Source organism: Erythrolamprus reginae, chromosome 9, assembly GCF_031021105.1.
Source record: "Erythrolamprus reginae isolate rEryReg1 chromosome 9, rEryReg1.hap1, whole genome shotgun sequence".
Lineage (NCBI taxonomy): Eukaryota > Metazoa > Chordata > Lepidosauria > Squamata > Dipsadidae > Erythrolamprus > Erythrolamprus reginae.
Window position 1 is genome coordinate 38,394,841 of NC_091958.1, and position 15,150 is coordinate 38,409,990.

A 15,150-nucleotide genomic window follows, 5' to 3' on the forward strand; every position below is an offset into this window, starting at 1 on the left:
GTCGGGGATAAGGCCGGGCGCACGCAAGGGGGGGAGTACCAGCCCGCCTCGCCCCTGCCTCCCCTTCACGGGGTCGCGCACGGCCCTCCCCCTCGGCTGCTCCTCCTCTTCCACGGCGGCGGCGGCGGTTGCTGTTCCCGGGGCGGCCGCGGCGCTGCTGCTGCTGCTGCTTCTTCTTTCCTGGCTGCTCCCTCCGCGCCTTCTCCGCTCCAGCCGCCCAAGCGACCCGGCCGGCCGAGAGGCAGGCGGGCAAGGCCGGGGCCGAGCGAGTCCCGCGACTCGGCGGAGGCCCGGGGCCCGAGGGCCGTCGGGCCTCCTCGACTGGTGGTGGCGGCGTTGGCGCGAACCCGGCCCGGCCCGGCTCGGCCGGGGCGCCCATGCGGATGTGACACTCGGCGTCGGCCATTTTGAGAGAGCGCGAGGAGGAGGCGGAGGAGCCGCGGCCGAGCCAGGCGGGCGCGCAGAGGGGCCGCTCTCCCGCCCGGAGCCGGCAGCCCTCGCCGGGTGGGCCTCGGCCTCGCCCGCCGCCATTGGGCGCATCGCCAGCAAATACGTGCGCGTCTCCTTGCCGCCGCCGCTGCCCGCCGAGGAAGGCCGCGAGGAAGCCCCCGCCCCGCCCGTCGCCGCCGACCCCGCGCCGCCCGAGGGCCCCCCGGCGCCCGCCATGAACCACCACCACCACCCGCCGCCGCCCCCGCAGCAGCAGCCCCCCCCGCCGCCGCCACCGAAGCCGGGCGAGCAGCAGCTGAGCGAACCGGAGGACATGGAGATGGAAGGTAGGCAAAGCCCCCCCCCCGCAACCCTCCCTCCCTCAATTACACCCCCAGCCCCGAATCGGACTCGTGCTGCCGGCCGGGCCCCGCGCGCCTCCACCTGCGCAGGTGAAGCGGGGCGCATCCCTCCCTTTTGCACCCCGCATCCCTGGCGCTACTCCTAGTGCCTCCCCCCCACCGCTGCTTTATTTCCCCTTGATCGCCCTAATCTGGAGCCGCTCCAGCATCGCCCGGCCGCACCGCTGGGGGCTTCATCACCCCGGGGATGGGGAGGCTTCCCACCGCCAGGCAGTAGGAGGAGGGGGAGGGTCCTTCCCTGGAGCCCCTTCCCAGCCTTTGCCGGGTGGGATTCGCCTGTATACTCTGGAGGAAAGAAGGGAAAGGGGGGCATGATCAAAACATTTAAATATGTGAAAGGATTAAATAAGGTTCAGGAGGGAAGTGTTTTTAATAGGAAAGTGAACACAAAAACAAGGGGCCACAATCTGAGGTTAGTTGGGGGAAAGATCAGAAGCAACGTGAGAAAATATTATTTGACTGAAAGAGCAGTAGATGCTTGGAACAAATTTCCAGCAGACGTTGCTGGTCAATCCACAGGAACTGAATTTAAACCTGCCTGGAATAAACATAGATCCATCCTAAGATAAAATACAGGAAACAGTACAAGGGCAGACAAGATGGACCAGGAGGTCTTTTTCTGCCGTCAATCTTCTATGTTTCTATTCCCCCCCTCCCCACTTTTTTTTACCCGATTGTCCTGACCCCCTCTGAATGGAAGAAGGGCAAGAGCGGCAGCCCCTCCGCAAAGCCAGGGCCCCGGGCTGCTCCTTCCTCCCGCTGCGCCAAAAGCCCCTGCCCGGCCCACGCGCGGCGGAGGTGGGGAAGGGTCCCCGGGCAAAGCAGCCGCAGCACCAGCCCGTTTGCGGTCGGGCGGGCGGCATCTGGGAAGCCCTTTTTCCCGAGCGCCCCCCTTTCCGGGGGAGGCGCCTGCCGTCTCGCGCGAGGCCGAAGTTTAAAAGTTTGGCAGCGCTGGGGGGGGGGAGGAAGGCGGAGGCTTGGCGGGCGGGGGTGGGCTGGATGGGGTGTGTGATGGGGGGCGGATCGCTTCCTATCAAGGGGGGTGATGGCGGAGAGGCTGCCCCCCCCCTTGCAGGAATGCGCGGCGCTCGGACGGCCCTCTCGGCCTTTTTCTTTTTTTGCTGGGGGGGGGGGGTTGTTTTCCCGATCTCCCTCCGGCCCCCCTTTCCCATTGTAGCTCGCACGCAGCCAGCCACGCGAGATGCTCGCCATTTTTAATTGGGGCACGGCGGCTGCACCACCGCCACCGAGGGGATATTTACAAGAGGGCGCCCCGGCTTTCCGGGCGGGGAAGCAAGCAAGCAAGGCTCGCCCGGATAAGGCAGGCCCCTGTCCCTGCTCAGTCATGCTGGCTGGGTTGAAGGGGGGGGGGGAAAGGAAGCCTTCTCCCCCCCAAAAAAGATGCTCCTCCTCTTCCTCCTCCTGACCTCCCAGAGCAGATCCCCCCCCCCCCGGGCCCCGAAGTTTTTGGGGGGCTGCTTTCCTCTTTTAATTGATTAGAATGGAGCCAGAAGGGACCTTGAAGGAGGGAGATTGCGATCCTGCTGTATAGAGTGCTGGTGAGACCTCATTTGGAATAATACTGTGCTCAATTCTGGAGGCCTCACCTACAAAAAGATATGGATCAAATTGAACGGATCCAAAGATGGGCTACAAAAATGATGGATGTCTCAAGCATAAAACTGATCAGGAAAGACTTCATGAAATCAGACTATATAGTCTGAAGGACAGAAGGGAAAGGGGACTGGATTGAATCATTTAAATATGTTAAAGGGTTACCACTGCCTGGCAGGAGGAGGAGGGGGGTCCTTCCCTCGACCCCCTTCCCAGCCTTTGCCGGGTGGGGTTCACCTGTATAGCCTGGAGGACAGAAGGGAAAGGGGGGACATGATCGAAACATTTAAATATGTTAAAAGGTTCAACAAGGTTCAGGAGGGAAGTGTTTTTAATAGGAAAATGAACACAAGAACAAGGGGGCACAATCTGAGGTTAGTGGGGGAAAGATCAGAAGCAACATGAGAAAATATTTCATCGAAAGAGGAGTAGATCCTTGGAACAAACTTCCAGCAGACGTGGTTGGTAAATCCACAGGAACTGAATTTAAGCATGCCTGGGATAAACATAGATCCATCCTAAGATAAAATACAGGAAATAGTATAAGGGCACACTAGATGGACCACGAGGTCTTTTTTTGCCATCAATCTTCTATGTTTCTATATCTTCTAGTCCAGCCCCCCCTGCTCAAACCTATGCCCATCTGGACAAATAGGCAGTCCAGGCTCTTCTTGAAAGCCGCCAGTGATGGAGCACCCACAGCTTTTGATGGTTCTCACTGCGAGGAGGTTTTTCGCCCAACAGTGGGGAAATCTTAAACGTCCAGTTCATTATAGCCCAGGGACAAGGTTACTGTGCTTTAGGAATCAGGAAACCAGAAGCATATTTTCCTTTTTAAAAAGTATGTGGGGAATTTTCCTGGCCTTAAAATAATAATGAGTGCTTGGGTTGCTTTGGATGCTGTGTGTAAAGTACGCTTAATTTTTTACGCATAGGAACTTAGCTCCACATGAGAAGAAATGGGATGGATGAGGAAGTGGTCAGTCATGCTGTCCAAAATGATACAGTTCAGACATGCAGCATTAAGACTTTTGCAAATGCTAGGATGTTACTTTGTGGCAACTGGGGAAGAAGCACAAGTTGTGGAATAAAATGTGTCCTGACCTACATGTCATTGGGGCATGAACTTTATTGGTTAATCTTGTTTCCTCATTTGAAGACTTTCTTGAACCTCAGTGGGTCATTCTTATTTTATTCCCATTTCTGTAGAATTTAAGCATCACTCTGCTTGATGTCCTAGTTTTTATTTCAATATTTAAAGAATTGAGTACTACTTGTAAAATGAAATGAATTTAGGTATAGTTGTCTCAGCTTTTTTACCCCCAGTTAAGCTTATGAGTCTCTCTGTCCAAACTCCTCTCACTTTTTATGTTGTCCAGTTAAAACATAATAACAAAAATATTATGAGGTACATTAAAGTCTTTTCTGTGTTTATATGTTTTGTTTCAGATGAATTAAAAGCTGTATTTTAAACTCTTAGCTGTTCACATTTTTTGTTTAATCACCATAAGCAGTTTGCTGACTATAAAGTAACACTTTCTTAGAAGTACAGTGAACCCTCGAGTTTCGCGTCCTCAAGGATCGCGAAAGGGCTATTTCGCTAGTTTTCAACCCGGAAGTAAACTCCACCATCTGCGCATGCGTGCCCTTCCACGCATGCGTAGATGGTGGAGTTTCCCCGCCGGGCAGAGGCTTCCCTGGGTCTTCCCCCTCTTGCCCCGGTAAGACCCCAGCGGCGGTGGGCTGGAGCGCGAGCTTGGGGCAGCCTAGCTCCGCTTCCCAGCTGGGAAGCGGATCTAGGGAGTCCCCACCGCGCGCGCGTTGCTGGGGAAAGCGCGCGCGTGGGGACATCCCAGCTTCGCTCCCCAGCTGGGAAGCGGATCTAGGGAGTCCCCACCGCGCGCGCGTTGCTGGGGAAAGCGCGCGCGCGTGGGGACATCCCAGCTTCGCTTCCCAGCTGGGAAGCGGATCTAGGGAGTCCCCACCGCGCGCGCGTTGCTGGGGAAAGCGCGCGCGCGTGGGGACATCCCAGCTTCGCTCCCCAGCTGGGAAGCGGATCTAGGGAGTCCCCACCGCGCGCGCGTTGCTGGGGAAAGCGCGCGCGCGTGGGGACATCCCAGCTTCGCTCCCCAGCTGGGAAGCGGATCTAGGGAGTCCTCACCGCGCGCGCGTTGCTGGGGAAAGCGCGCACGCTTGGGGACATCCCAGCTTCGCTCCCCAGCTGGGAAGCGGATCTAGGGAGTCCCCACCGCGCGCGCACCCCAGGCGCGAGCAACGGGGTGGGCGGGCGAAGGGCGGGCGGCAGTGGAAGCAAAAACACCATCTGCGCACGCGCAGATGGTGTTTTTACTTCCGCACCGCTACTTCGCTAAAAATCGATCATCGCGTGGGGTCCTGGAACGGAACCCTCGCGATGATCGAGGGTTCACTGTATATGTATTTCGAGGAGATAAATACTTAAAAAGTTAGTTATTTCACCATCCCTGAACCTATAATAATAGAAAAGTACAGTATTTTTAGATTTTGCCCTGGCTTTTCTGATTTGTTATCCCATTGCCAACAAAATCCATCTTCATCTGTTCCTAGCAGATGATGCCTCTAGGTCTAGGACGTGTAATGAGAGTGGCAGGGATTCCTTACTCTTTGTTTGCAATAATCCAGTATTCGGTGGTATACTGCCACTGTCCATGGAGGTTTCTGTATAGAGCTTTAATGACTAATAGCCATGGATAAACCTATTTGCCAGGAATTTACCTAATCCCCTTTCAAAGCTGCCTGAGCTAGTGGATTTCATGCATGGTGATGAATTATTGCTTGTTAATGTGTCCCATGTCTCTGTTGAACCAAGCAACAATAAATTGTATGTTTTGAAAAAACTTTTGGCTTATCCACTGTCTTCATGCTGTTTATTCCTTCCCTTTAGTTGCCTTATGAACCAAAAACATGTTGGAGTTGTTGAGTTTATTTATGAGATGATTGCATGAATATAAATAGGATGGTTGACCCCTAGTTAATGGAACTGGGGAATATGAAAGTTGAGTTTGTGTTTTTGGGTTACATTTTTTAAAAAAAATGTTTTTGGGCTGCAAATCTTTCATATAAGAAAAGGAATGAACAAAATTCTGATAGTCCATATAGTAAAAAATGATTGTTTAAACTTGTTTAGTAAATATTTTGTCAGCTCTCATTCTGCATAATTACAATTTCGGTGGCATGATGATGATGATGGTAGCAATAACAATAACACTTAGACATATATACTACCCCCATGGTACTGTGCAGCCCTCCAAGCGGTTTACAGAGTCAGCATGTATAGGTCTTCATTTTACCCACTTTGGAAGGATGAAAGGCTGAGTCAAGGATGATGAAAGGTGAAGATATCCATTCAGTCGTGTCCGTCTCTTGATGATTCTTTGGGCCAGGTCTCTCCACATCTTCCGATCTTTCTCTATGGTCAGCTTTCATAGTGTCCAGCCACTGTGTTCTTTATTGCCTGGTTTCCTTTCACTGCTCTCCTGTGCATAATTGTTTTCGCCAGTGAATTCCCCTGCATGATATGGCCAGAATAAGTTATATGTATGATATTGGACCATTTTCATTTCTTATTCTTTGAAGGAACCCTAATTTATTTATTTATTATTTATTTATTATTTGGATTTGTATGCCGCCCCTCTCCGCAGACTCGGGGCGGCTCCCAACAAGACACAGCACATCATGACAATCCAAATAGATTTAAAATAATTAAAAAGATTTAAAAAGAACCCCATTTACTAACAAACACACACACAAACATACCATGTATAAATTGAACATGCCCGGGGGAGGTGTTTCAGTTCCCCCATGCCTGACAACAAAGGTGGGTTTTAAGGAGTTTACGGAAGGCAGGGAGAGTAGGGGCAGTCCTAATCTCTGGGGGGAGTTGGTTCCAGAGAGTCGGGGCCGCCACAGAGAAGGCTCTTCCCCTGGGGCCCGCCAACCGACATTGCTTAGTTGACGGAACCCGGAGGGGGCCCACTCTGTGGGACCTAATTTGGATTCCTGGTGGGAAAATAACAGTTTGTTTATGCCACATACCATTTGGGTGCTTGTTGTACTCAGCTTGCTGTCAATTAAAGCCAACCACACACCCCACATTTTTATAAAGAATGATATTGATAGTCCTCGACTTACAACCACAATAGCGCTCAAACGACAAGTGAATCATTGCCGTTGAATCGGACCTCCCATTAACTTTTCTTGTCAGAAGGTTGCAAACAGTGATCACCGCAACTGTCATAAATGTGAGTCAGTTTCTGAGCGTCCGAATTTTGATCGTGTGACCATGTGATCACGAGTCACTTTTTTCAGTGCTGTTGTAACTGTGGCCATTAAATAAACTGTTGTAAGTCAAGGATTACCTATACATGCTCGTTGAAAGGGATTCAGGGTTCAGAGTGGAAGGAACAGATTTAAGCAAAGGCAGAATGCGAAAAGTATGGAGTTACTTGAGTTATATAAACTTTAGGTTAATTACACTAAGAGATCAAGGGCTGTAGGGCGATTTCGTTTTGCTTTTGCCAGAGGCTCCACAATAAATTTAGATTTGAGGAGGCATTTTAAAATTAAGCGGATGAGGCACTTCCAGCAATATGGGATAGCAGGAGAAAAAGGGAGAATTGAGGAGGTAGAAAAAGTTTGCATAATTGCAAGTGGAGAAACTGGATAGGCAATGGGGCAGGAGAAGGAGAAGGCCATTGAGGATTGTGAAAGGAAAGAAGGATAAACAGGAAGGGAGTTTAAATAGATGCCATGTAGGCAGGTGATGAATACATTTGGTAGAGAATTTTGGATAGAGAGAGTGAGGTTTTTGTGTTGTTGTTTTTTAACAGTAGATAAGTTGAAAGATGACCCGGTTGTAGAGCTTTTTTTTTTTTAGACTGAAGGAAAGATAGATTTTGCAATATTGTCAAAGGTGAAATGATGTGATTTGAAAATAGGAGGATTCAATTTTGTCAGATTTGGATTATTGGGGAGATAGGTGGGACACTGGAAGCTGTGAGCTGAGCCACAGATGGGAAAAGGCATGGGGGCAGTTCAAGAATAAAGGAAGACACCCCCAAACACCCCCCCTCCAAAAACAGGTTTACAGTACTCACAACCATATTGGAGGCCAGAAAATCCCATTTGAGTCATGAGGAACATGAGTTGAAACATTCATGACTGACCAGATTTTATGATTATTATTTTTGCGTTGGTCATTAAGCGATAGCAAGCAGTCGTAAAGTGAACACTGCACTCCTAAAGCAAGTCAGTGGATTGCTATGTGCGGGTTTTTGTTTGTTTATTTGGTGGTGGTTGTGTTTTTGACAAACTGTTCCCAAAGGCTGAAAACCAGCAAAAAACCACCATAAATCAGGATCTGGTGACTGGAACACCGCAATTGGCTGTAAAATGGTACAGTTCCCCAATCTCCAAAATGTGATCATGTGATTGTGAGGGGGTATTTCCATCAGAATTCTGGAACAGGATGGTAAGCATCTTTTGGGGGAGGGTCTGTCACAATCTCAATGCGCTTAGATTTCTATTAGTTTTTTCTCATCATTCGTATCACCCATTTCCTCCCACTTAGGACTGTATGTATGTATGTATGTATGTATGTATGTATGTATGTATGTATGTATGTATGTATTTATTTATTTATTTATTTATTTTATTCATTTGTCCAATACACAAATACATAGGAAGAAAAATAGACATGTAGTAATATATATAAGGGTAAAGTGAACTTAGAGGAGAGGACATATGAAAGAAAGAAAATATATATTTTCTTTCTTTCATATGTCCTCTCCTCTAAGTGAGAGAAAGGAAAGACAATTGGACAGGGGACGAAAGGCACACCAGTGCACTTATGTACGCCCCTTACTGACCTCTTAGGAACCTGGAGAGCTCAATCGTGGAGAGTCTAAGGGAGAAATGTTGGGGGTTAGGGGTTGACACAATTGAGTTCGGTAATGAGTATGTCTGACTGTAACTTATTGCTTGTATCCTAAGATTTTTATTAATATTGATTGTTTCTTCATTGCCCCCTGTGACAATCATTAAGTGTTGTACCTCATGATTTTTGACAAATGAATCTTTTTATTTTATGTATACTGAGAGCATCTGCACCAAAGACAAATTCCTTGTGTGTCCAATCACACTTGGCCAATAAAGAATTCTATTCTATTTCATTCTATTCATTAAGGAAGGGCTACTAGTCACATATGAAAGTTTTTGCTTCAGGTTTTGGGAGCAATGAGTATCAGGGTGAAATGCTCCTGGTTTGGGTGGGCCGGCCGGTCGTTGTAGAGCCTGTAGCGATCGCAATGCAAGGCTCGCCCTCCCTCTTAGATGCCGCCATTTGGGTTCTTTTACCCTTTACGCATGCACAAAGAGTTCTGCGCATAGGCAAAGGGTAAAAGAACCCAACTTCAGCGTCCAGGCAGGTGGGGAAAGCCTCGCACTGCAGTCGCTACCGGCTCTACGATGACCAACCAGCCTGCCTGAACGAGGAGCATTTCACCCCTGGAGCAAACAGTAAATTACAAGGATGTGTAGCAAAATGCAAGTACAAAGCAGGAAAGCAATTATTGTATAGAGATTAAAGAGAAAAACTGCAGTAGACTGTCAAAAACACCACTATTCTGGACTGACTTTGTTACAGGGGTACTGATTGTGATTGTATTAGATATAAATAGACATTCTTGTACTGACATTCTAACCAGCATAAGAAATGAAATTGCTGACATAATTTTCCAGCAGATACTGCTTGAAGGCTCAGTAGATATTTTTCTTGAGTTCTAAGAATGTGACCAATACATTTTTTTAAAACATTGGTCCATTCCAGCATTTCTGGAAGGGTGTTTTTCATTTTGCTGCTGACACTCATGTTAACTTGTGCCTTGATTAACTCATGTTAATCAAGGTACAAGTCAAATCCCCGATGGCTTCAATTTTGTCCCTAATTCCTGCTCTTTCAAGTAAATATCAGTTTAGAAAACAAATCCACTTATGTGCAGTGCAGCTATTTGTTTGATCACATATATTTCTATTTCTTATACTTTGATTCTTGAAGGATAAATTGTAGCAATGGACTGGTTTCTAATAAAATTTTAGACATTGTATTTGTTTTCTTGAGTTGGTCAGAGACAGGATTTGTGTTAAAAAAAAAAGTATTTAAATAAAAGGGTAAATTTGTTGCTGATGTGAGAGGAGCAAAGCAACCTAAATTGCATAAGGTGAAAAAAGTAGTATTCTTGCATTGCTTGAACAGATCAAAGAGATGTCAGAGAGAAATGGTCTCAATTTTTTCGAGGGACTAAAAATATGGTAGTTTCTCTAAGATGAAAATATTCACAAGACTAATTTAACTGAAATCTATCTATCTATCTATCTATCTATCTATCTATCTATCTATCTATCTATCTATCTATCTATCTATCTATCTATGACATCTTGTAAGCATATCAGAGATGCACCTCCATCATGTAGATCAGGGGTGGCCAACCTTGGCAAGCTTAAGAGTTGCGGACTTCCAAAATTGCTGGCTGGGGAATTCTAGGCGCTGAAGTCCAGTTGTCTTAAAGTTGCCAAGACTGACACAGATTCTGATTATGGCCTATTACTCCTGACTATTTGCACCTTGAAAATGGACCAGTCAGAATGCAATGCACTCCAAGCATTCTGTTGTATTGTTGACAAGCCACATTGTCAGGCTAAAACTGAGTTGATTATTGATGTGAAAATATTGGAAAAGGGTTGGGATTTTATTCCTGGTTTTGTTCCTATTAATTGGTGAATGAGGTACAGTACTTGGTGGTGAAGGGGGGCGGTGATTTATTAATTTTCCAGGTGTTTAAATCTGACGTGGGTCGATAAATTATCCTGTTGAATTATTTTTGGCAGGTTCTGAACACGAAGTAAAACCTCAATAGGTTTTAGTTTGTTTCACATCTCAGCAGATTTAATTGAGATTGTTGAAAGTATCAATGTAAGGCAGGGGTGTCAAACTTAATGCCCGGGTGGGGGCACATCTGGCCCGTGGGACTGCCTTGGAAACAGCAAAAGACTGGCCCATGTCTCTGCTGGCGAAAACGGAGCTCAAGAGGGCTGTATGTGGCTTTTCCAAAATCCGTTTTCTCTGGCAGAGAGTTGCAGGAGGCCATTGCAGCTGAAAACACACCTCAAGAGCCTTTTTCATTAGCAGAGCACTCGGGCCACCCTATGCGCCCCCAATACAAGTGATGTTGAGCTGGCCACACCCAGCACGGCCCCCCAGGGTCAAACACAATCCTGATGAGGCCTTCAATGAATTAAGTTTGACACCCCTAATTTAAGATTTTTTTCCCTTCCTATTTCTACTAAACCTCATTTCCCCTAAAAGCTATTGTCTCCCAAACAATAATTATGGATAGAATCACCATTAGTCAATCCACTATAGCTAATTTATACAACAAATATGGCAACCTTGTTTATTCCTTTCCCTAATAGTATTAAACTGATTATAGGCCTCACGGCTTATGTATTGTAATTTAGTAGTATTGACCATGTGTAATTGACAAACTGGATTTTATCATGGATTTTATCTGTTTACTATTTTATCTTGCATCTCTAGGTTGTATATTTGCTGAGTGTTTTTGTTTGTTTTGGTATCTGGTCTATGACTGTAATAAAATTGGATTGAAATTGAATTGCAAATGGCAGTTTTTCTTGGAACAGTTTAAATCCTGTGACAGTTTCTTTAATGCTGTCCAAAAATCATCTGCCTTGTCACAGCTCCTTGGGAAAGACTGTAGGTGGGTAAAAATGCCAAATCCAATCAAAACATCTATCTGACTGACCATCTGTAATTGCGAATCAGAAAGACAAAAAAGTCTGAATAGCAAATGTGAGGGTACCTGGAGACATCAGAAAAGACAAGGAAGAACCGTGGAAAAGACAAAGAGCAATATATATATAAATAGAATGATTGTGCCAAAAGAAAGCAAAGATCGTCCCAATAGTAATAGGTACAATCTCAAAACATCTGGACACCATCAGCATGGACAAAATCTCTACCAGTCAATTGCAAAAGGCAGTTTGACTTGGAAAAACTTACATCCTACAAGGATATCTTTTAACACCATCAAACAATAACATTTGCCCATCCCAAATCTTGGGAAGATTTCAGTTGGTGGATAAAAATGCCAAATCCTGTCTAAACATCTGTATGACGAACCATAATAAATTCTTTGATAGTTAAGAGCCCCTCACTTGAGGATTTAAGGTATCTTTTCTATTTTCAGTTGTTTGCTGCTATTTCTCAACTTTAGCAAATTAGTTGATGTTAAAAGTAACTTATAACATCATTTCACAAAATAAAGTATGTTTAGTTCAGGTGTGAATAGGTTTTTAATAAAAACATTTTTTTAATGTTCTGTGTGTTTGATCTGTGGTGGTATATTTTTTAAATAAATGAACTGACTTCTTTCCTAGGTTTCAAGATTGGCTTATTATATCATAGGTAACTAGCCATATGACTAAAATTCATTGAAATGGAAGCCATTGACTCCTGAAATTGCTTCAGAAGAGCCTGAGGCTCAGGATATTTGATAACCCTTCAAGGATATGAACCCAACCATATTGTAGCTGCGAGTAAGTTTCGTTGGGTGTCATCATAATGTGTCATTGCTAAACCTTAGCAAACCTTGTCCTCCTTTTCAGGAGAAACCACTAAGGAGGAGAGGGTGGATGGGTGTCTCTGAATTTTCCACTTAGATAAAACAGAAAGTGGCTAGAGTATTTTCATTAGTAAGATGCTCTTGTTTGGGTATAGGCAACAATTATTTAGATGGTTGGTTTCGTTTATATTTTGATTATGACCATTGTTTGGTACAAAGCTGGAAACCCTTATCATTATTGTGTTCTTTCTCTGGCTTTATCTTCTCCTCATTAACTCAGTGCAAAGGAAACAGAAGAGCTATTATTTTTCATGTCATGGACTTGATTAGCCCAATTATGTACTTATATCTATGTAGCCTTTGGAAGATCAAAAGCCAACAGGGTTATCAGAGTTGTGTATGGCAACTGGCATCTTGTAGGGCCAACTGCCATCTGGTTATAAGGACATGAGCATGTCATGTTAAAATCATTTCTTTTGGGGAACTATTTGGGTGGGGGGAGAGGTACTGGCCAGAAGAAACAGGGTGTGTGTGTGTGTGTGTGTGTGTGTGTATGTGTAGAAAAGTTCCCTCCATGCGTTTTCATGGCCAACTAACTATAATTTGCATGGCCCATTAAGTAACTATTTACGGGGCCGCCTCTTGCCACATACCTCCCAGAGACCAATAAGAACACACAGAGTTGGCCTCCTCCAGGTCCCGGAGACAAAGCAATGCTGGTTGGCGGGACCACAGGGGAGGGCCTTCTTCGTGGCCGCCCCAGCTCTATGGAACCAACTCTCTCCCCCCCCCCAATTGTCTGTACTACTCCCACCCTACTCGCCTTCTGTAAGGCCACCAAGACCTGTCTTTGCCGCCAGGCTTGGGGGGGGGCATGAACTAACAACTGACAGGGCCACACTGTATGAATGGTATATATGTATGGGATTATGACTGCTTTATATTAATTGGGTTTCTTTTAACGCGGTTTTACATAGTTTATATTATATTTGACTTCTTTTTATTGCTCTATCGTATTTCTATTAATATTATTATTGTAAACCGCCCCGAGTCCTTCGGGATTGGGCGGCATAGATAAATAAATAACTATTCCCCTGAGCGAATGTAGAAGGCGGATCTGGTGGGACGATGTGTGTCTGAGGAAATGCTTCCTATGAAAGAGCTCCTCCTGGGAAGAAGTGGGGCATTCCTTCAGGAGATGGAAAGCTCCCAGTAATGGGTTATTTAATCGTTAGAAATTATTACTTGCGACAGGTGCAGTCTACCCGGAAATGGCCTGCATCGTGAATGCTGGGGTGGAGACTAGTTATGACTCTTGTTGCTACCAGGGACAGGAGGAAATGTGAGGTCCCGGAGTCCGGTTGGTTGCTTGGAGGTTGTTGAGAGCTAGGATCTTCCGTCTTGGGGAAGTCTTTTTTCCACATGAAACCATCAGGTAGACGAAACTGCGGCTCTTAATTGTGGCATAGTGGGAGAGGGTTTCAGTTATTTGAGGGAGGGGGATTGGATTTGTTGTGGGTCACACAGGACTTGCATGAAAGGGCATATAGGGACGGAGCAGGAACCTAGTGGGATGGGTTCATGTTGATATTGGAGGGAGAAGCAAAATTGTAATCTAAAAGCCTGAGAAGAATGTCAGTTTTCAGCAACAGAGTCCTTAGGGAGTTGGGCAGTATAATGATGATGATGATGATGATATAACAGCAACAACAATAGTAATAATAATAATAATAATAATAATAATAATAATAATAATAATAATAATATTTAAAAATCACTTTATGCTAGCATAAATGCTAAGTCTAAAAGATCTTTTTGGTAAGAAGACACGTTATACTGATCCACCAAAATATACCGCGAAATATTTAGAAGGGTAATAATAGTTCTCTTCATTTATTGTTCCATACACTCTACTGGATAAATGTGTGTTATAAATAAATGACATGTTTAGATAACTAGAATAGCTCATGAAACTGTGCAGGGGAGCATGAAATCTAGCTCTGATAACTTTCAAAAGTAGGTATTATCAAAGGTTAAGTGAAAAAAACTGCCAAGGAAGCCAAACAAAAATATTAGAAATCTTCAAATAAACGCATTGAGATTGAAGAACATATTTTTCGGAGGGTGTATGGGTTGGATTATCTGCAGACATCTAGAATAAAGTTCTGAATTAAAAAATTATGTGGAACAATCCAATAGGGCTTTTTAATTATCTGACCCAGAAGCAAAAGTTACATGGGGGGGGGGGGGAAGCCAGCTCATGTGAAAAAATAGGGATGATGGTCACCTTCCTGCTTGGGTGAGTGCTCTCCGTAGGTATAAATAATTTTCCTTTTCAAATGACATCATGTACAGTAAGTAGCACTTTATTTGATATTAAAACAGTACTGCAGTGTTGTGATATTTTCAGGGTATTGGACAAAGATTTAACAATTATTTTGAAGAGTTCTCGAGATGGCTTAGTTGAAATAACTTTCAGGTTATTATCCCAGGAAAATGATGCTGTGTATATAAAGTGCAGAAGAAAAACCAGTTGGACCTGTACTACTTTGAATGTCAAAACAATGTTTGGAAGTGGCAGTCAAGGTGTGGAGTCACTTGGTGATGAGCTCCAACTTGCCCCAAATCCTTGGATTGTTATAGATTCATATAGCTAATAGTTAGGAAAATGTGGACAATGGACAACAAGGTTGGGAAGCCTCATAGCTTGTCTCCCAATGCCCAAAACTTGTAGAATGGAATGAAAGGAATTAAAAGCATTGAAAGAATTTCCCAATGTCTCTTCTCTCACTGAAATTTTACTGATAGTCATATTGAGCATGCCGAGTTCTTGGCTCCATTTATATTTTGACAAGAGCAACAGTGGCAAGTTGTGCATAATATTAATTTATTAGTTTTATTAGTTTCATTCTCATTATCAAGATAAAAATCAAGCCAGGTTGCCAGCTCATGTGTTTATTTATTCATGGCCCTTTTGGAATTGTTTGGTTTAGAGACCCATCAATGCT

General features: G+C 45.1%; 1 protein-coding gene across 2 annotated transcripts in view; it reads left to right on the plus strand.

Moving 5' to 3' along the window:
* The first annotated feature begins 201 nt into the window (after positions 1-201).
* Positions 202-15,150, plus strand: part of USP7 (ubiquitin specific peptidase 7) — a 143,159-nt gene continuing 128,210 nt past the window's right edge. The window contains exon 1 of one of the 2 annotated variants that reach the window (XM_070760878.1): positions 202-776. In XM_070760878.1, coding sequence (XP_070616979.1) covers positions 665-776 — 112 coding nt within the window. In that variant the 5' untranslated portion in view covers positions 202-664. The remainder of the gene's footprint in view (positions 777-15,150) is intronic. The other variant, XM_070760876.1, reaches the window with a different exon arrangement.